General features: G+C 41.0%; 1 protein-coding gene across 1 annotated transcript in view; it reads right to left on the bottom strand.

Annotated features, from left to right (window-relative positions):
- Positions 1–575: 575 nt before the first annotated feature.
- Positions 576–22,262, bottom strand: part of LOC147673685 (uncharacterized) — a 42,265-nt gene continuing 20,578 nt past the window's right edge. Inside the window, exons 4-6 of the mRNA XM_086945521.1 lie at positions 7,961–8,263; positions 6,387–6,500; positions 576–586 (exon numbers count right to left, since the gene is read on the bottom strand). Coding sequence (XP_086801647.1) covers positions 576–586; positions 6,387–6,500; positions 7,961–8,263 — 428 coding nt within the window. The remainder of the gene's footprint in view (positions 587–6,386; positions 6,501–7,960; positions 8,264–22,262) is intronic.

The following is a 22,262-nucleotide window of genomic DNA, read 5'->3' as shown; positions in this document are numbered from 1 at the left end:
AACTACAACAGATGTTAGCACAGTGGAAAAGAGAAGGACTCATTTCTTCTGAGGAATATAAGTTTATGCATATGGAATTTCCTATCATGCCAGCACTATATTTAATTCCCAAAATTCATAAAGGTGTAGTACCGGTGCCCGGCAGGCCAATAGTTTCTGCCATTAAAAGCATGGGTGAGAAGGTTGGTCAGTACATAGACTTTTTTCTTCAAGACTTTGTTAAGAATCTTTCTAGTTATGTACGCGACACCAGTGATTTTTTGGTTAAAATTGCAGACATTGAATGGGAGGAAAATATGTGGTTAATTTTGCTGGATGTTGAAGCGTTATATACTAGTATTGATCATGCCCAAGGCCTGAATGCTATCAAATTCTATCTAGCCAGGAGACCTATAGCTTATTATGAACATAACAACGTTATTTTGGGACTCATTGAGTGATGTTTGTATAATAACTATTTTACTTTTGGTAAAGACATCTATAGACAATTAAGAGGAGTAGCGATGGGGGCCTGTTTCTCCCCCAGTTACGCGTGCTTGCACGTCGGCTGGTGGGAGGAGCAGGTCCTCGCCGCACTACATTCGACCTGGATGAATAATCATGTAAAGTGTTATCTAAGATATATTGATGATATCTTTATTGCATGTAAAGGCACCAAAGACGAGGCACTACTATTTATTGAAAGTATTAATAACAACTCCATGAACCTTAACTTCACAGCACACATTGATAAACAAACTATGCAGTTCTTGGATGTAGAAGTCTATATTGCTAACTCCAAGTTAAATACCACTTTGCATAGGAAACTTACAGCCGGGAATGCTACCCTCCATGCGGCTAGCATGCACCCTAAACATACCATTGCAGGGATACCGTATGGGGAGATTCTCCGGCTCAAAAGAATATGTAGTTCTCCCTCTGATTATGAAAACTGCCTAACGGATCTGTTGGCACGTTTGAAGGTCAGGGGTTATTCTGACATCATTTTGAACCAGGCAGTTGAGAAGTCTAAACTCAGATCCAGACAGAGTCTTTTTCCCGAAACTTGGTCTGAATTAGATCAAGAGATTAGCCCTGGATCTCGAGAAGATTGCCCACGTATGATTACTGCCTTTAGTAGTGAGGACAGAAAATTGAAAGCAATATTAAAAAAGAACTGGCCTATTGTTCTAAGTGACCATGTTTTGAACACTAGGTTACCGGCCATCCCCACTATCACTTCCAGACGGGCCAGAAACATGGGCTTTGCTTTGGATAAAGCTGCCCCTGAATTAAAATCTAAAATTCCTTGGTTAAAACCGTTTAGGGGTTTTTTCAAGTGTTCTAGCTGCCGTGCATGTAGGTTCGGCATAAATACTTCGCACTACTCCACTTCTTTTGCTGTGGAGCCAAGACCGATCTTTGGCAATTTTAATTGCAAGAAAGACCATGCTGTTTATGTCCTGACGTGCACCTGTGGGTTAAGATATGTGGGAAGTACCAAGCTCCAGGTGCACGTCAGGATTCTGCAGCATCTACGCGCCATTTTGCACAATGACCCGGCCTACCCAGTGGCTCGCCATTTCAAGAGAATTCACTACAATGATCTCTCTTGTTTGAAATATTTTGTGGTTGGAGCCATACCCCTTCTTAAAAGAGGTGGGGACCGGGAATTACTATTAAGACAGCTTGAAACCAAAATGATTCTTGAACTGGATAGTCGTTGGCCCAATGGACTGAACAACATTGAGGAAATGCATAATTTTTATTATGATGCTTTGTCTTACCTTGTTGTTCTTTCCTTATAAGAGACAAGCACACTACATTAATTACTCAATTCCTCTTAGCTAGGTTCCCTATTTCGAGGTTGAGCTTGAGTCTGGATACTCTTACATTTACTTCCGTCCTCCTACTTCTACATTAAATACATACAGTACTTTTTGTATCTTTGTTTATCATGTATTTATTCCTCTATGGGTGTATTTTTAGCTATATATATGTGTATTTGTTTTATGTATTTTATACATATATATATTGCAATATGAAATGAGACTTGAGTTAATGGTTCGTATTTATTCCTTGATATTTTTCTATTGACTGTATAGTTAGTTATAGATGAATTCGTGATTATTTATTAAATTGTATTCTTAGGTATATATGTATATATCTTACTGTATATGTATATATATTTTTCTATTACGATTCAGGTGTATTTATTGGGCTTTTAACAACTTTTTGATATTTCTATACTATTTATTGTTAAGAGATGAATTGTACTCATGGATGATATACAGTCTACTGATCTCAGGGATCTGAGAAGTTTCTTATATCGTGATGTTTTTATCTCTTTTATGATGAATGGTATTGCACTTTATTTCTCGCACTCTTTGCACATACATTTTACTTTCACTTAGCACTTTATTGTCTACTACTGTTTTGAGCTAGATTTGCACACAATGTTAAGCCTATGAATTGCAACAGGCTTACTACAATGAGGCTGTATTAATTGGCACATTGTTTACATCTGAGGTATTTCTTATTATTGATTCTGTATTTATACAGTTAATTTCTTTTGAGTTTTATGTTGTGTATATATATATATAGATCATTAATACCTTTGTAGGATTTATGCCTAATATTTGGATTCATCCAGAAATACAATTTTGTGCTGATCATACTGCATTAACATTCAGTGGTAGTATTTTCTCACTGTTTACTTATCACATGATACATGATGTCACTGTGAGGGGGTGTCTCTCTAACTCTGCATAAAAAAGCATTTCGTCTATCTCCATGTTGCAGCGTGATCAAGGGCATAACTTGCCAGAAACGCGTAGCTGATCTCTGTGGATATAATGAACTACTTATGCTGATTCGTTTGTGGTCCGTCTCCCTTGTTTGCTGGTGTGCGAGGCTGTGACCTGAGACGCCTAGAAATTCGGAGGAGCTACATTGGTATATATATATATATATATATATATATATATATATATATATATATATATATATATATATTCGTCCCACATGTGCCACACAGAAACCGTTGAACTCATAATGACGGGTGCCTCCAACGTGAACATGGCCTCGCGAGTAAATTCAAACCACAAGTTCCATCGGAACGAACTGGAGCACTCATCAGGTTCTGCACAGGTAATTTATTTGACATCCAGCAAATGACTTTTGGGAATTCTCCCTTTCTCAATGCTGGTTAAAAATAGAGGATGTCACATTCAAGTTGTATACATCTTGAATAGCCCCCATTGGATAAACATATCTGGCAACTAAAAGAGGACTGCACCAATTCCTATCAAATACTTATTTTCAAGCTGCCATATTTGCCTGTGTTGTGAAATATTTGAAATCACAGTGGAAATGTCACATATTGCGTTACAGCCATGTCATTAATGATGTCACTGGTCATGTCATGAGTGATGTAATATGTGAGGTCATAAGAAGTGCATTACGGGGCCATGAGTTATAGTTAACTCAGGTATTTTAAATTTTACCTGCTAACTATAATGTCCTTGTAAGCTTTGTTTTTTTAAGTGAATTTATATGGTTTTTTAACTAGTGATCGCGTTTGCAGAGCTGTGAAGAAATGCGGCTTGGTCTCTGACCAGCTCTCAAGAATCCTGCTGTGTAGGACTTATAGGAGGTAGCAGGAGGGCTTCTTGGCACCTAAGGTCCCTCAGGAGTAACAAGGACTTTCCCCTACCACTTGAACAAGTGAGAGCATAATGATCTCTTGTGTTCAAAGTGGAACACACTGTTTTTTAAGCACCTGGGGGTCCCTGTGGGACACCTTCAATAGCCCTGAGGGGTCAGGGTGTTTTTACCCTGCCTCCTTTTCTTTTTTTAAAAAGTTTTTTCTTTTGACTCGGTTCAACTGAGTCACAAGATGGCTGCCAACACTTCCTGGTTTCAAGTGTTGGCAGCCAATCATATCTCAGGCACAATATCGGTAGGGTTCATGGATCCACAGCGGCCACTGTTGTATATCTGAGAAATCTTTAAATATCTCAGGAACTACTGAACGGGTTTACAGCATTTAACAAAAAGAGTGCTTTCTGGGCCAAGAGCTACCTTTCTGCCAAATTTGGTGTAATTGGGTTTTGGGACCCCCCCCCCCTTTTTCTCGGCCCCACTTAACAAGACAGCAGCTGACGTGACTGGCCCATTAGTTTTGAAAATTTAGCGAAGATTCGTCAAACTGCAACAAAGTCATTCGGAAATCAAAAAATGCTTTTCCCATGGAAACTAGGTCCTAACTATAACTACCTTCTGGCAACCTTAAGTAGGCTATATATATATATATATATATATATATATATATATATATATATATATATATATATATATATATATATATATATATATATATATATATATATATATATATATATATATATATATATATATATATATATATATATATATATATATATATATATATATATATATATATATATATATATATATATATATATATATATATATATATATATATGCAGTTCACTTCCTTCGAAAAACCGGGACACTCAGACTGCGGTGCACACCAGGGTCAAAGGCTCCCTGTCTGTATTACGTTTCACCACACGCTCAAGCCATAGCGTGAAATGCACTCGAAATCCAGTATTAATCACCATCAAATTACACCATCCAACAAAGTTCGTGGGTATTCAGTTTATTCCAGCATGGAAAGACAGTTCATGGAACTAAACCCCCAACGCGTTTCAGCGATTACTCGCCTTGGTCACGGGTCCGTATTACTGTCAACAATATTTTAAAATTTGCTGTTATTGTAAAACAAAAATGTAAATGGTCTTCAATATTTTTGTCCACAATATTTTTGTAGTCACAGTACTTTTAGCATTCATCATACTTGACAGAGGGCGTACAAAATTTAATTATAAAGGTTAGAGAAGAATAATGTGAGGAGGCAGCAAATTAGACTGTTTTTACGACATTTGTTTTTCACCGAACACAGGATAAGCCTTGCATAAGCCTTTTGCAGTAAAAGGCCTCAATACCCAGAAAGGGCCTAATTAGTAGGCTAATTTTTCTTCTTATGAGGTGAGTAACAGCTGTTATTTACAGCTGCAGAAGGATGACATGTGAGAGAACACTGCAGATATGTTTTTATTCACCCAGAGATTTTGACTGGTGAAAACAACCAACATTTCTGGATGAAACCCCGCAGCAAGGTGTGAAATTTCTGTGGGAATTGGCAATTCTGGTTCTGATTTCAGTGGTAACTCAAGCATTGAAATTTTGTAGCACCTGACCCCGTAATGTTTACTCTTACCCCTTGAATTGGAAACTCTGGATAGTGAACTTAATAGGAGAATTCCCAGGGCATTCAGATGAGGTCTAAAATGAGTCCCCTAAAATGTCACTTCTATGTAAAAAGCCTCAACCAAAATGTGAATGTTTGAAACACAGCTGCAAGGTGTTTAAGCATTGAGGGCTAGATGTAGGAAGCGTAATTCCGGTCGGTAACGGCCGAAATTACCGAATTTCGGCCGTTACCTACCGGAATTAGGCTACTGAGATGTAGGTGCCCAAATTGCTAATTCGGTAATTTACCGATTTGGTATTTTAAGGAATCGGTAAATTACTGATTCCTTAAAATACCGAATCAGTAAATTACCAAATTAGCAATGTAGGGAGCACTCAAATGAGTGCTTTTCCCTTTTTGGGATTCGTTATTTACCACCAACTACAAGTTGGTGGTAAATAAAGAAAAAACCCCAAAAAGCAATTTTTTGCAATTTGCTTCAGTGCCATGTTGCAGACATACATGCCCTTAGGGCATGTATGTCAGCAACATGTGCACCCATACACAATTGAGGGGTGCAACAGGGTTTCAAAGTGACACCCTGCCACCCTTCAATGTTTCCCCCAATTACCGAATCGGTATTTCCCGATTCGGTAATTGACATTCATTCCTATGGGCCTCCAAGCCCATAGGAATGAATGGCAATTACCGAATCGGTAAATACTGATTCGGTAATTACCGAAACTTACCGATTCGGTAATTTTTACGGTAAAATTACCTACATCCCATTTGCCTGTTCTTAAATACCGAATCGGTATGATTCGGTATTTAAGAATTGGTAATCTGGGATTACTTACATCTGGCCCAAAGTTTCTACAAATGTATGGTACATGGAACTGCTGTATTTTTTTTATTCAATTTACTTGTCAATTTCAAATATAGCCTAAAGAAGCTAGAGAAGACTACACATTGGATGTTAAAATGGAGGGGCGATTTGTCTCAAGGTTATGTATGGATTTTGATGATATACATAGAAAATAGTAAGTAGGTACCATATATTCAGAGATTGATATTGGGGTTAACAATGCCGGTTTGCTGCAGTGGTGCTGGTGAGGCCGGGGTCCATTACCTTTATCTGAAGTGTGGTGAAGCCTGTAGAAGGTAAATGCCAAAGTCAGCAGCAAGAGGAGGATCCCAGACACCAGGGGAGCAGTGCATTGACTGAAGTCAACATCGAAGAGAGCTGGGAAGGATACAGAAAATATGTTACGTCAAATTTTCCTCAATGTGCAAAAGCCTGACGCAGTCACCTCCGAAGTTCCTGATGGATTAGCAGGGTGATTGTTAATAGGGCTGGGCAATTTTATTTTTTACCCATGTGTAGTCTTGAAAAAATCCAAACATTTTTCCAGCATTTCTAATGTGTACTATTGTGTTTTTTTGCTTGAAATAGAAAATGTTTTGTTGGAACTGTAAAACTGGATGCGTGCCGCGGCTGCATGCTATGGGTGAGCCATTTTCACCTCTTGGCACTAGAAACTGAACATGCAATATAATGATGTACTAGATTGTCTGGTTTTGTAAATGAGTTACAGTGTTTACATGGACCGCCTACCATGCTTGGTACATTCCACAAGTTCTTTGGGTATTATGCATGGAAAGCAGTTTACAATGTTGCTCAAGGCCTTTAGGTAGCACAAACATGGCAGTGTACAGCTACTTCAGCTTTAGGGAGTTTAAACAAGTTGTTCTTAACTTGTGATCTTGGGACCCCTGGGCTCGCAACGGCTACTGGAGAGGTCTGCAACTGCTTAGTAAATGACGTTTTATCAAGCTAATAAAGTATATGTAAATGAAAAAGCAAAAGGTCAAATTGGAAACTTAAAAATGTATTAAGTAAATGGGAAGGATTTTCCAATTGGAGGTGAAAGATTAAGTTGGTGTCCTCAGATTGATTTGCGTGAGCAGTTCAAATGCATCACACAGAATATAGTATGGACAGGGAGTGTCCTCAGTTGAATTTAGAAAAGACCCAACCATCACATTAAAATTAAAGTTTTGATTGTTTATCTTTGTGAATTAAATAAAACATTTCATCATTATTTACCTATTTGTTTGATGAGTGCTTGTTTCTGTATTTTTGTGTATTGTTTTGATGTTCAAATCTCCAAATTGCTTAAGCCAAGGTCCCCTTCTTCCAGTAATGACTCAATGGGGATCCCTGGATACCAGTAATGATTAGTGGGGTTCACAGACTCCAGTAATGCGTGGGGATCCCCAGAAGTGAAAAGGTTAACAACTACTGCTCTAAACATTCAGCATTACAACAGGTAATAGCGACATTCGCAAATTACTAACAAGGAGTAGAAAAACAGAGTGAGCATCAAGTTGTGAGTGCATGGATGATCTGAGGCATGGGTTCTGAGTTCTTGAGAAGGTTCCTAGTTTAGCAACAGAATGTGAGAGAAGAAACAGCTCATGTTTAACCTTTAAATAAAAACATCTCTGAGAGATCAAACAGAATCTGAGAGAAGCAACAGCCCACGTGACAATGAAGAGCTCCAGGTAATAATCCGAAAAAGATAACATCTCTGGTAATGAATTAAAGTCAACTGGGTCATCAGTAACTTTTTCCTCTGGAGCACTACACACATTTCTGGAAATTACATCAGAATTTTTCATGAATAAGGAAATAAAATCTACCTCTGTAGTCTGCACTTCTCGTCACCACGCTCTGAGACGAATTGAACTGGACATTACAGGACACCTCTCCTCTGGTCCAGTTGTCCGGGGAGATGGAGATATGACTTATAAAGGTGAAGTCCCCATATGCGTCTCTGGTCAATCTTGTCTGCCCTTCAACTGAGTTCCCAGAAATGTTCCAGGACACCCAGACTGGTCCGGAAACAGCCCTGACCACACAGGCCAGGGGGACAGGACTGCGCAGCGCATTCTGCTTGGGTGGGGCGGCCACAAGTTCCACCAAGGTCCTTTCTGTGTAACTGTCTGTGAAGGGAAAAGGGAAACACATCATTACCGCATATTATCTGGCACAAAATACCTGCCAAAATGTAAAATTACACAGAATATAGTTAATGAAACAAACAAGCAATGGATAATGAGATCCCTTTAGAGGTGTCATTCACCTAAAGTTTACAGCAAACTCTGAGGGTGAGTTAGTGTTCAGCTGACAGAGTACTCCTTCACAAACATAATGGACTACCCTGTCCTTCAAAAAGACGGACCACCCACCCTATTTAGGGTTGGGATTGGGAACACTGCCATCTTTCTGTCGATGGGTCTACCGTCTGCTCCTTTCCTTGAAACCTTCCTCTGATTGCCCAAGGAGTAGGGTGCATCAGAGGAAGGGCATTACACTGCCCACCCTATTTTGGAGGGATTGTGTGAGGTACATTTTTTGTATCTGAAAAAAATAAATAATGACCTCACAGACCCAGGGAAAACCCTCCCTGGGAGTTGGGTTTATTAGTCTTCTGTTTTTGAATATCAAACTCCAAATTTGGAGAGTTGTTTTGGGAAAACAGAAGGTTGTAAAGCTTGGAAGACAGTCATCAAAACATAGGGCAGTCATCCATCAAACCTTGTACCTTGTTAGGAACCGCCATGAAGTACAGAGATCACTGATCAGGACCAGAGGTGAATTCTATTCTTGATGGACTGCAGCTTGTGAGGGTTACAGCCATAATGTGCTCCGTCACCCTGATGGGCAGAGTACCAGCTAGTAAACTCTAAACTATAGATCTACCCTCTGCCCCACATTTCAAAATCTCTCTCTCCTCAGCTTTGCTGACTGTCTTGCAAATGGCTTTCTATTCAGCCATTAACTCCCATTCTTAGTCTTGTAAGACCTTCGTGCCAGTGCTTTAGTTCGTGCTGGTACTGAACTACCGCTGAGGGAGAGGGGGAGGGGTCTTGTAGCTGTGAGGTTGATTACTACTGTAATATACACAATTAAAGGTACCTCACGGAAAATAATTATACCATTTTTGCCAATGAAGATCCAATCAGTTAATAAGATGATCTACAGAGTAGTTATCAATTATATACAACGATTTTATTTTTTAACATATATATTTTTTGTATAGTCTAACGATATCATATGTCACTGAGAATATATTCATACAAATTAGTAAATGAATTCAAAGGCTTTTTGGTACATGAAAGAGGTGTGAGCTGTAACCAATCTTTGGCAAGAATTGTATGATCATTTTAGGGAGGTACTTTTCATTGTGCATATTAGTACCGTGCTAACCTCTTCTGTTTCCTCAACTCGTCTCATTTTACATTTCCTTCCTACCAATGGATTCTTTCCAACCCACTGCTGTTTTGATATGAGTATTAAGAATGCCTTCTACTCCACGCCCCTTCCTCTACAATGTTGCATATAGTCCATGGGCTCGATGTTAGCCATATTGCATTTATTCTTGTATTTGTCTTTGAAATGCTACTACCCACTTGTGTATAAGACATATTCATATCTGCATTTGTCTACCCATGTTTAACGTATTGTGCAGGGCAAGTCTGTTTCCGTTGTGGGCCTGTTTCATTCTAAACAATAAGATAACCAAATTAACATATACGTCTGGGAAAGGTCAGTTTGCTTCGTGGGTCTCAGTGAATTAGCATAAATACTTTGAAGTTTACAGTATAAACTGGACCAGGGGACTGTTTCACATCTTGGCATATGACTTTTATTGTGATTTAACCTTTTCAGAAGCGGCAAATATAACTAAGGCCACGTTTAGATGCACCTTTCCAGTGTAAACATTGGTACAGAATTGAAGACCGATTTAGCAAAGTTTGGGGATGGATAAGACTATGTTAAAATTGTTTTCAAAGGTGTCTAGCTCTGGCTGTCTTGGAGGTATTATCATTTCAAAGAATAGGACCTGATTGCAAAAATAAATCCCTTGCATTCTTAGAACATGCAGTCCCTGACTGTGGACCTTTCAAAACACAGTTAACATCAAGAAACATCTCACAAGCCTACCGATTTCTTAGGAACCAATTTTTCTTATTATTACTGCGACAGCATCCTTTAGTTGTCTGCCAAGCAACACAATTATATTGGAAAGACCTATTTTATTTGTGAGCGGGACTGTTAAGAGTAGGAGACAGAGACAAGCGTAGGTTCAAGCTGGTATTTATTTCTGGAAGTAATCTCCGATTCAGCACCCACAGTCAGAGCCATCCAGTCCTGAGGAAGCCAACGTCCAAAGTGAAGTTCGAGGAATCCTCGCAACTGAAGGTCTGGATTCCAGAACCATGGCAGAGATCTCTCGTGCTTGCAAGCACGAGAGAACAAAGTAAATAATAAGCATATAACATCTTCCCCACTAAGAAGGGAAACAAGGAAAACATACAAAAGGAAACATAAGCAATAGCAATGAGCAAACAAAACTTTTATTGTGATTTAACCTTTTCAGAAGCGGCAAATATAACTAAGGCCACGTTTAGATGCACCTTTCCAGTGTAAACATTGGTACAGAATTGAAGACCGATTTAGCAAAGTTTGGGGATGGATAAGACTATGTTAAAATTGTTTTCAAAGGTGTCTAGCTCTGGCTGTCTTGGAGGTATTATCATTTCAAAGAATAGGACCTGATTGCAAAAATAAATCCCTTGCATTCTTAGAACATGCAGTCCCTGACTGTGGACCTTTCAAAACACAGTTAACATCAAGAAACATCTCACAAGCCTACCGATTTCTCAGGAACCAATTTTTCTTATTATTACTGCGACAGCATCCTTTAGTTGTCTGCCAAGCAACACAATTATATTGGAAAGACCTATTTTATTTGTGAGCGGGACTGTTAAGAGTAGGAGACAGAGACAAGCGTAGGTTCAAGCTGGTATTTATTTCTGGAAGTAATCTCCGATTCAGCACCCACAGTCAGAGCCATCCAGTCCTGAGGAAGCCAACGTCCAAAGTGAAGTTCGAGGAATCCTCGCAACTGAAGGTCTGGATTCCAGAACCATGGCAGAGATCTCTCGTGCTTGCAAGCACGAGAGAACAAAGTAAATAATAAGCATATAACATCTTCCCCACTAAGAAGGGAAACAAGGAAAACATACAAAAGGAAACATAAGCAATAGCAATGAGCAAACAAAAGTATTAGTAAAGTAATGCAGAATTATTCTAAAACATAGTCTCTCAATCTGCAGTATAACTGTTTTAAACGAAAAGCCCTTTTTGTAGCCACCTCAGAAGTTTCCTGTGGAAACGAATCGTGAGATAATGGTAACTCTGCGGGGACAGAGGACTGTGATAAAGCAGAGGTGGAAGGGAGAGAGTCTGGAGAAAATTGGGAAAGAGCGGAATCGGTAGCCTCAGAGGACGTAGAGGTTCCAGCAACTGGGTTGGAGAAGGAATCAGCAACTGGATTGGAAGAGGGTGGTTGAGCATAAAGGAAATCAAACCAATCACAATGCTCAGAATCTGAAGTGGCATGTTCCCTGATGACATGGGCTTGAAGTGGAGAAATCTTAACAAGAGCTCGCTTGTTCCACCACCCACTGTCATCAAGAAGGGCTGAGGTTTTACTAACTTGTGTGACCAAATTTGGAGAGGAAAATTTAGATCTCCCTTTTGACACTCTTTTGGGATTCTTGATAAGAACCATATCACCTTTTTGCAAAGGGTGATCAACAGAATGCTTACCTTCATCAAAACGTGATTTCATTGACAATTGTTTAGCACTCACATGATCTTGAACAGAAAAAGAAGAATCAGACAAATCACAATCCTTATGCAACCAACTAGGATTGAGAGCAGAATGAACTCCTCTTTTACGAAGTAAGCTAAAGGGTGAGACCCCAGTTGTGGAATGCGGGGAGGTATTGTAGGCCCACACTTTGTCATGAACGAAAGGCAAGGGGTCAAGCCTAGAAGAAATAGCAGTTTGAACACCCTCCTTAATAATGCGATTACATCTTTCTACTAGACCATTTGAGGATGGTGAGAACAAGGCAACTTTGTAATGAGAAATATCGTGACACTTGAGGAAAGAGCACATTTTCTGAGAGACAAAATGGGTTCCATTGTCAGTAACGATGGACTTGGGAAAGCCCTCGACGTCAAAAACAGACTGTAAAAATTTGATGGCATTGTCAGTAGAAGCAGAATTGCAAAAGGAATAATAGAGCCATTTAGAGTGATAATCAACAAGAAGGATAAGAAACTTGTGCTCTAAAGGCAAGACATCATATGGACCAGAAAAGTCCAAAGCTACTTTGTCCCATGGACCGGCTGGTAGAGGGACAGGGCATAAAGGTGTGGAAAGGGTTTTCCAATGCTTATCAGAGAGGATGCACTGAGTGCAATTGTCAATCATCTTTCTAATGTGAGAGTCCATGGAAGGCCACCAGTAGAATTGCTTGATGCGTTGACAGGTTTTAACAATACCAAGGTGACCCTGATGGGCAGAACGAATGATATGATCACGAACAGACTGAGGGGGAACAAATAAATCGTTGCGCATGACCATATCATTAACCAAAGAGAGTTCTTCTGAAACATTAGCAAAACCTTTAAGCTCAGAGGGTAAGGTTCTACGTTCAGGCCATTTGTTGATAATGAAATCCTTGACTTTGGAAAGAATAACATCATTTTTATAAGCTATATTCCATTCTGCTTCAGAAATAGGTTGACATTCAGCAACAGCATCAATGGTGGCAACAACACACTCAATATCATCATTAACAATAACATCATCAGTTAAAGACATTCTTGAGAGGCAATCGGCCCTGAAATTCTTACCCCCGGGAATGTGTTTGATGACAAAGTGAAATTCATGGAGTTTGGAAAGGAGACGAACAAGTCTGGCAGAAGCCCTATTAGAAGTACTGTCGGAAAGCATGTGCATAAGGGGTTTGTGGTCTGTGTAAATCTTGAACTCCCGACCCCAAATGTAGGATTTGAACTTTTGAATTACCCAAACGCAAGCCAGGGCTTCTCGTTCAATTGTGCTGTACCTGGTTTCAGCAGGAAGAAGTGTTCTGGATGCAAAGGCAACCGTGTGTTCCTTGCCCTCGACCCATTGTCCCAAGACGGCACCCAAACCGGTAAGGCTGGCATCTACAGTGATAAAACACTTGGAGCCGTCGCAAAAAGGATTTAAAGCAGGTGAGTCTTCAATGATTTTCTTGACTTGGTTAAAGACTTTTTGTAAGTCTTGAGACCAAACGAATTTTACACCCTTCCTCAAGAGAGTTCTTAAAGGTTCAACAATCTGTGCGTAACCATGAACGAACCTGGAGTAGTATTCGGATAAGCCCAAGAAGGAGCGGAGAGCATCACGATCCTTGGGAGGTTCAGCATCTCGAATGGCTTTAATTAAAGAGAACTTTGGTTTAATGCCATTGGGAGAAAGGGAGTGGCCCAAGTAATCTAACTCTTGAACACCAAATTTACACTTGTCGTGTCCAACGGTCATGCCGGCCTTTTCCAGGACTTGTAGTACAGTATTAAGAGTGTGATTATGCTGAAAAGATTCGTTGGCGTAGACCAAGATGTCATCTTGATACGCCTGTACGCCAGGGATGTCTTGAAACAGGTTGTCCATTAGTTTTTGGAAAATGCTGGCTGCAGAGGCCAAGCCAAAGGGAAGCCTAAGGTACTTGAAAGCACCAAAGGGGGTGATAAATGTTGTTAACTCCTGGGATCTGAGAGACAAGGGAATCTGGTGATAAGCATATCTGAGGTCAAGGAGGGAGAAGAATTTAGCCCCACCCAAATTAGCCAATAGGTCATGAATTTTGGGAAGGGGGTGGCAATCTACGATGATATTGTTATTAAGGGAGCGTAAATCGGCACACAATCTCACCTCTCCAGTTTTCTTGAGAACTAAGACAATGGGGGAAACCCATTCGGACGAGTCGCAGGGAGCAATGATTCCTTCATCGCAGAGGTTCTTCAGAACGCTTTTAAGTTCGTCTCTAGCGCTCAAGGGAAGGGGACGGACTTTGTGGACAACCGGCTGAGCATTGGGTTTGAGTCGAATTTCATGCTTGAAACCGAGCACTGTACCAACCTTATTTTTAAATAAGTTTGGGAAGGAACTCAGCAAGGTGTCTATTTTGACTATGGGAAAGGAAAGATCTGAAATATCGAAGTCCCCAGCATCATGACTAGTATAATAGTCATGAGGAATATCCCCTAAGGCAATGGGTTGATCAGAACCAGGCTTGAGGATCAAACCCATTCTGGCTAAATCAAACCAACCTACGACATACCTGCCCTTGAGGGCAACATAAACTTTGGTGAAAGTGTATCTGCCTAGGCAAGCAATGTTGGAATAAAAGAAGCCCAACATATCGATGTCCTTTTCGCCAAATGCTTTGAGATGGAGATCTGACTTGGAAAGAACAACTTTACTCCAATTAGCATAAAAGGTAAGGTCAGATAAAATGGTGATTGTAATTGTAATTGTAATTGTAAAAGTACTTGTAAAGCGCGTTTGCTGCCCGAAAGTGTCCAAGCGCTGAGTAGAAGCAGGGAGTACCTGGAGGGGATCTAGGGGGAGTCGGATTTAGCGTAGAGTAGGGTCTTTAGACTTTTACGGAATGAAAGGAGGTCTGGGTTGGACCGAAGTGAGATGGGGAGAGCATTCCAGAGCTTGGCGGTGTTCAAGGAGAACATCCTGCCCCCAGACCTGGCTCGCTTCACTCTGGGAACAACAGCGAGGAACGCCTCTGTCGACCGGAGGTTCCTGTTAGGTTGGTAAGGAATGGGGGGGTACCAGAATCTAAGGTGATGGGGGAACCAGAATCTGCTTTGACCTGGATTGTAATTGTACCAATCAACAATTCACACAAGGGACTCTTAATTTTAGTAAATTCAAGAGAATCACATTCAATTGACAACATAACATCATTAAGTCTGGTGGAACAAGACTCTACATTTTCTTGAAATTCAATATTATTGACTTTAGCGAATCTTTTGCGACCCCTGCAAACAGAAGGAAAATGACCAATTTTCTTGCAGGAGGAGCATTTCTTGCCAGAAGCGGGACACATGGGAGAATTGCCAAGATGATTCCTAGATCCGCATCTGTAGCAAGTGAGAGGTTTCCTATTTGGTTGTTTTGAAGAATTGTTAACAAGGTCAATGGAAGTGAAACCAGAAGCTTGTTCGACCAAATGAACAGAAGGTTGAGATGTGCTTTCTTGTAGAATCTTAGAGGAATAAGTTGCACGTTCAATCCCCTTGGCGATATCAATTGTTTCAGTTAAAGAAGGGTTTTTGCAACTTAATAAACGTTCCTGGATTTTTTTTGAAAAACAAGCAAAAATAAATTGATCTCTGATAGAGGTATCTGTGCTAGCACCAAAGTCGGAAGTAGAAGCTAGGATTCTGAGTTGAGCAATATAGTCTTCTACGCTCTCATCAATGCTCTGTTTACGTTTGAAAAAATTATGACGTTCCAATACAATACTGGGCTCATCGCCATATTGTTTGTTGAGGCGAGCAATGGCTTCTTGGTAAACATTCCAGTTGTCACCAGACTCACCAGCAGGAGAAGAAATATGGGGTAGGTTTTCAAAAACTTGTTGAGCGGCAACCCCCAAACAACCATAAAGAATGGCAACCTTGCGAGGAGGATCATATTTGGTGGCATCGATGGCTACCAAATAGTTCTCAAAGCCTTTGAGCCAGTTGCGCCAAGCAATAGTAGGTTTTCCAGGAGTTTGGAGGAAAGGAGCTGGTGTTTGGAACTGTTGAGAAGAAGCCATGGTGAGATGAGAAGACTAAAATAAAATATGATAGAGTTAAAAATGTTAATGAATGAAATGTTAATGAACAGTAAAGCGTGCCTACCGCTGTTGATAATAAATGACTTTAAAATGAGAAAGTCAATTAAACGTGGTAGGCAGTAAAGCGTGCCTATCGCTGCGGTTGATAGATGACCTTGGAATGAAGAGGTCAAATAAACATGGTAGGCAATGAAGCGTGCCTATCGCTGTAGTTGAAAATAAAAATGAAACACGGTAAAATGTGCTTAATGCTGTTGATAATAAATGACTTTAAAATGAGAAAGTCAAATAAACATGGTAGGCAGTAAAGCGTGCCTATCGCTGTGGTTGATAGATGACTTTGGAATGAAGAGGTTAAATAAACGTGGTAGGCAATAAAGCGTGCCTATCGCTGTAGTTGAAAATAAAATGAAACACGGCAAAACGTGCTTAATGCTGCACTGTAATGCCAGGCGAAGGCTTGGAAGGTCGTCGAAAATGGCCGCCAGCGTCGTCGTCAAGGATACGGTACGACGTGATTTTCCAAGGGCGGTGGGCTTGTCTTGAGAACGTAGCGTAGCGCGCGTGAAGCAGCGCGAGCAAAAGTTAGAATGTTGCGCGCGTGACTGGGCGCGCGTAGCAACTGGCATGAACAAGCAGCGCCAGAAAAAGGGGAGAAATCCACGCCGGGGGCCAGGTGATGGATGGGAGAATGTCCAAAAGTATACGACCTGGACTGGAGTTGAGTTGGACTGGAGGCTGGTTCATTGTTGAAGACGAAAGGTGATCGAGTCTTGGTGAGTCCTGAAAGCTTGACTGGCGGTGGGTGCGGAGAAAATCCCGATAGTCGCCAAAGATGTTAAGAGTAGGAGCCAGAGACAAGCGTAGGTTCAAGCTGGTATTTATTTCTGGAAGTAATCTCCGATTCAAGCACCCACAACCAGAGCCATCCAGTCGTGAGGAAGCCAACGTCCAAAGTGACGTTCGAGGAATCCTCGCAACTGAAGGTCTGGATTCCAAAACCATGGCAGAGATCTCTCGTGCTTGCAAGCACGAGAGAACAAAGTAAATAATAAGCATATAACAGGGACTCAGCCAGACTACCAGAAGCCCTCCTGGACTTCCAGACCCACACTGCACCATTGTTAGAGAAGGCGGGACCTCAGGGCTATAAAGTGCATGCTTGATTCTCACAGCGTGGGACAGAAGCCGGAACTAACAGGGGCCGTGATGGACTTTCAGGCTCACAGTGCATCATTATTGGCGGAGGCAGGACCTCTACGCTAAAAAGGCCGTATTTGAATCCTAGATTAAAACTGGCCAAGACGTGCCCTACTGGGCCCATCAGAGACAGGAGGAGACAGGGCTCAGCGACAGCCACCCCTCTGAGATCTTGGTTTTTGGACTTTTCATTTAATCTAATATATCTTTTACATTTTATAAGAAGTTTTTGTGAGGTCAACAAGGGTAAGAGAAAGTGTACAAGTCTTACTGGTGGTAATGACTGTGCAGCTGCTTCTTCGATAGCTCATTTTTTGAGAGACGTGATGGGAATAATGAACAATGAAATTGCCAGTGTCAAGGAGAGACTCGAGGTAGCACAGAGTGTGTGTATGATGCCCTTTAAACCTCCATCCACTAATAAGACTCTAGTTGTGTAACAAAAGCAAGTTGATGTTATTGAAGTACATTTGAACAAGCCTTGTGTCTCAAATGCAGCTATGTCTATCACCAGTATTACTCCCTCCTCATTAATCCACTTGCCACCAGCACAAACGCAAAAAGAAGATGCAAGAGTTACGCAGCAATAAATGTGAGTGGTTCGGTTAATTCTCTAAGTGCAGAGGACGTTTTGGCTTTATAAGAAAAGAAGACATTTCTACTTTGCTATCTGAGAAATTAAATACCTCTCTACCATCTTTGGAGGATCCCATAATGAATATCTTTCATCCAGTAGCTATTAGATTGAAGTCTCTTGAAACTTCCTTATTTAAATTGGTAGAGTGTAATAACAGCTCTAAAGGTAATCCCTTAAGTGACATAACAAATTACACAAATAGGGATCCGATGGAGAGGGTGAAGCTATAGCAAGCTGTTAGAACTTATGATGAGCAGGAAAGATCACATAGTGGAGAATACAGGGTGCGAGGTCCAGAAGTGTATAAACCTGCATCTGTATTTCCTTTAGAAGCACCTGTTGGTCTGACTCCTACCCATTCCCGCCCAACACTTGTGGCACTGTCATTGCCATTAACTTCTGAGGCTACACTTTATTCGTGGTGTTAAATAATGTCCCTCCCCACTATTTCAACCAGCCTGAGAATTGGGATGAATTGAGAAACATGCCTGCACTAAAGGGTTTAGGATGTACACCTCGTCTCCTTGATGTTATATTTATGTTGCAACGGTTACCTTGCATGGGGTGGGGAAATACAACCTGTCCTGGTGACTGTGTGGTAGAGAACTTTAGAAGTCCTACTCCGGCAGGTCATATTATGCCCTGATTGAATCCCTCTGCTTTACATTATAGCATGAGATTAAAGTTCTTTATGTTGTTTTATTTTTAGAGACCTGCTGATTTTAGAAAACTGGGACCAGTAGCTTCTCTGGTGAAGATGGCCGTGGTTATGGAACAAGTATACAATGTTTGATCCTGTAATAGATTTACTCCTCTTGATCGTATTAAAGAACTCAATTGACAAAGTGCATTGAAGACCAGGAAAGCCAGGATCTGATTGAAAAGGTAGGGATGCTTGCTATTAGCCTTTGAGGCCAAAAATAACAGCGCCTTTAATATTAATTCTGTGTTTTTTCAAGGAATTAACTACTTCTTCAGTTGAGGCTTTGATCCCAGCTTTGGAGTGGATGAGGCATTTTAGCAGCATTTATCATCAGTCACCAGAGGGGATTCCCGCCATAGTAGACAGGGATTCCATTTAAGAGTTTAGGTACTGTTCCATCTCATTTGAGTTGACTGATGTGTGCTCAGTTGTTAAAAAGAGTAAACTTGGTAAAGCCCAAGGCTCAGACGTGTCTTGATGAACATGTAAAAATAGAAAATGGATCTTTGGAGTCCCATTTAATTCATGTTTTAACAGTGCTAGAAGACAGCGATTTTCCATCTACGTGGTTGCAGTCCATTGTAATCCAAATCTTTAATAAAGGGAATAGAGCGGATCCCAAATGGTGCCGACCTATCTCTTTATTAGATTCTACAGTAAAGATGATAGAGAGAATATTACTGGAAAGAGTAGAATTTTGGGCGGAGGGAAATTCTAACCTTTGGATGCTCAATCTGGTTTCCATAAGAGATTGGGTACAGTACTAGTGTTTACATTTGTATATTTGAATCTGTAAGTACACTGTGAACAGGAAGTGGTTTGTTCATCTGGGCTTTATGGGCATTTGCCGCGCATTTGACTGTGTTTACTACACAGTTATGGGCCACTGTGAGTTCTTTAGGCCAATTTTTATATCAAATGTATACCAAACGATAGCTAAGGTCCATTTTTTTCCTAATGGTAAGTGTACAGATGCCTTTAAGATCAAAATGGGAGTTAAACAGTGGGTTGTGTTTGCTTCCTTTATATTTACACTGTCTAATAATGATCTAGAGAAGTAATTGGTTGATGTTTGTTCAGATATGCTACAGTTTGCTGCTCGTCCAATACCTGTTTTACTCCTTGCGGATGGCGCAATTTTAATGGAGGGAACAGGATGTTGCTTAAAAAAATTTATTGATTCCTTTATACTTATTGTGCACCAACTGGGCATTACAACTAATGTAAGTATACCCCTCACAATGATTTGTGAACAGGGGGTTGCAAAGTCACAACCTCATACCATTTGTGGTGTTCAGATTACCAAAGTATGTACTTTTCCGTAGTTGGGGTTCCAAATTGATTCTCTTGGCAAGTAGGTCCTTTTGAGGAACATCAGGAATCAGCAGTTTTGAAATCAATAAAGGAAGTGTTTAAGTTTGCCAAAAAATTGGGCTCCAAACCGCTCAGGGAGATGAGCCCTATTTAAAGGAGTAAGGTTCTTTCTATTGCTCGGTGTGACGCTGGTCTATGAGGCTAAGTAGATTGTGGTGCAAGAACATTAAATGCCTTCTTGAGAAGGCCACTGGCCATCCCGCACAGATGCTCAACTTATCTTTGTCACAGGGAACAGCGCTTAGCCTTTTCAGAGGACATGATTTAACTAATCTTTTACTCTTGTGGCATTCAATATGGTCCAAACCAGAGACTACCTTCTATAGGGCTGTATTTCGTGATTATTACTCAGTTATTGCTGCAAGAATAACCCCATATTTTCAGGGGCGGGGGAATGAGAGAAGGAAGACCCAGCTAAGTCTGCATTCTCCCAAACTATTACCACAAGTAGCTTAATAGTGGCTCAATATTAGAGACTTTATGTTCCTGATTCCTGATTTCTGGACTAAACCATATTCCTCCAGCTGCCTTTTGTGTAGCTCTAACAGGACCTTTAGACTATTCTTAAAAATTGACGGGGTGACCCCAACTCTCCCCTGCCACCTTCCCCAGGGGGCCAAGCTTCATCATCGGTCATCCCGCCCTCGCCAAAGAATCTTCTTTTGGCGGGGGCCCTAAAACCTATTGAGGGCACTTGCAGGAATAAGGGTTGAAGGATCTAGGCAAGGCAGTAAGCATAAAAATCCCTATCATGTTCCCAAAGAAAATATCCCTTTTATTAGTGGGGTGGTGAAGAGATAGTTAAACTCACTATGGGATTTACTAGGAGACTCTTATTACTCCTACATCCAGCAGGTCAACATGTTTCAGCCCTATCCAATGGCCTGTGTAGGTACGGGGATTTTCGTATATCAAGTCCCTGACTTCAATCATACAAGAGCAGCACTCAATCAATACCCATGTAATGTTTCAGCCGGTAAGAGAATTAATCGCTTCTCATTCAGTCTGTATGAGGTCCTGTCCATATATATATAAAAGATAAGATAAACCAAAAATCTGAATATTGAAATAAACTCAGAGGGAGACTATGCCCCTCAAAATAGCATGCTGTGTCAACTGTGTCTACACTGTAATCATAGTAAACCACCTTTTTTCACAAAACTAAATGTGGTATCCACTGCAAATCACGCTGTGATTAAATTTGCATGTATATACAATGCACACCTGCTCATTCATCATCTTACCCTCACTTTTGGGAGCTCCAGGGCTCATGGAGGAGTGAACTAAGAGGGCCTTATGTGCCTTATGTGGGGGAGATTATGGATTATAAACAAAACTCCACAATTAAATTCACAGGGTGCCTGGCATAGGGGAATTCACTTACTTCTTCAAAGGTCTCTCCCTGCATCTTAGACCTACTAAGCATTCCTTTCTCCTACCGGCAATAACCAGGAATGTAGTTTGAGGGCTTTAAGAGTATATGCGTGTTGCATGTAAAGGCCAGTTCATTATTTATAATTCTCAATGAGTCATGGGAATCGTGGTCCTAATGGGAGGCTTTTGAGTGGTGCCCACATATTGTGGGTGGCAATCCTAGAGAAAATGGACAGCAGGGTGCTGTGTAGTGCGTCTTACTCGTGATCTGCACTAGAATCATGAGAGTTGATGTCCAGTGATGTAGAGCGCATGCTATGCCCCTATGTTTAATTGAACAACTCTTAGGGGCAGATTTACAAGTCGCTTGCGACACGTTTGGTCCGCCGTTGCGTCACCTCTGTGACGCAGCGGCGGCGTAAATCATGCACCACGTTGCAACTTATTTACAACGTGACACATCTAGGCAGATGCATCACGTTGTAAAGCACTGCTTCACATGAAACCTGCCTCAGCTTTCATGTGGGCGTTACATCGCAGCGTGGGCGTTCCGTTGCAGGAAAGCCTTGTAAAACTGACTCAGTGAAATCTACAAGATTTCACTGAGTCAGTTTTACGACGACACTGCGTCAAACCCTTACGCCTGCTTGAAGCAGGGGTAAGGAGTGACGTACCACGTTAAGTATGTGCATTGCTGGAGTTGCGTCGCAATTGCTACATGACTCCAGCAATGCACCGTCCTTTCGCCACAAGATGCGTCACGCATCTGCCTCTCCTTGTGCCACGGTGCGCCACATTGTAAATCCGACGCATCTATGGCGGCGCAAGGGAAGAATTGCGTGTCTCATCTATTCTGGCGCATCCCTGCTCATTTGCAGAGATGCGCAAGACATTGTAAATATGCCCCCTAATACGGAAAACATATCCAGATAAAAAGCAGA

The sequence above is a fragment of the Lissotriton vulgaris genome, chromosome 12 (assembly GCF_964263255.1).
Source record: "Lissotriton vulgaris chromosome 12, aLisVul1.2, whole genome shotgun sequence".
Classification (NCBI taxonomy): Eukaryota; Metazoa; Chordata; class Amphibia; order Caudata; family Salamandridae; genus Lissotriton; species Lissotriton vulgaris.
The sequence above is the reverse complement of the archived record's forward strand: the minus strand, read 5'-3'. Positions and strand labels throughout refer to the sequence as shown.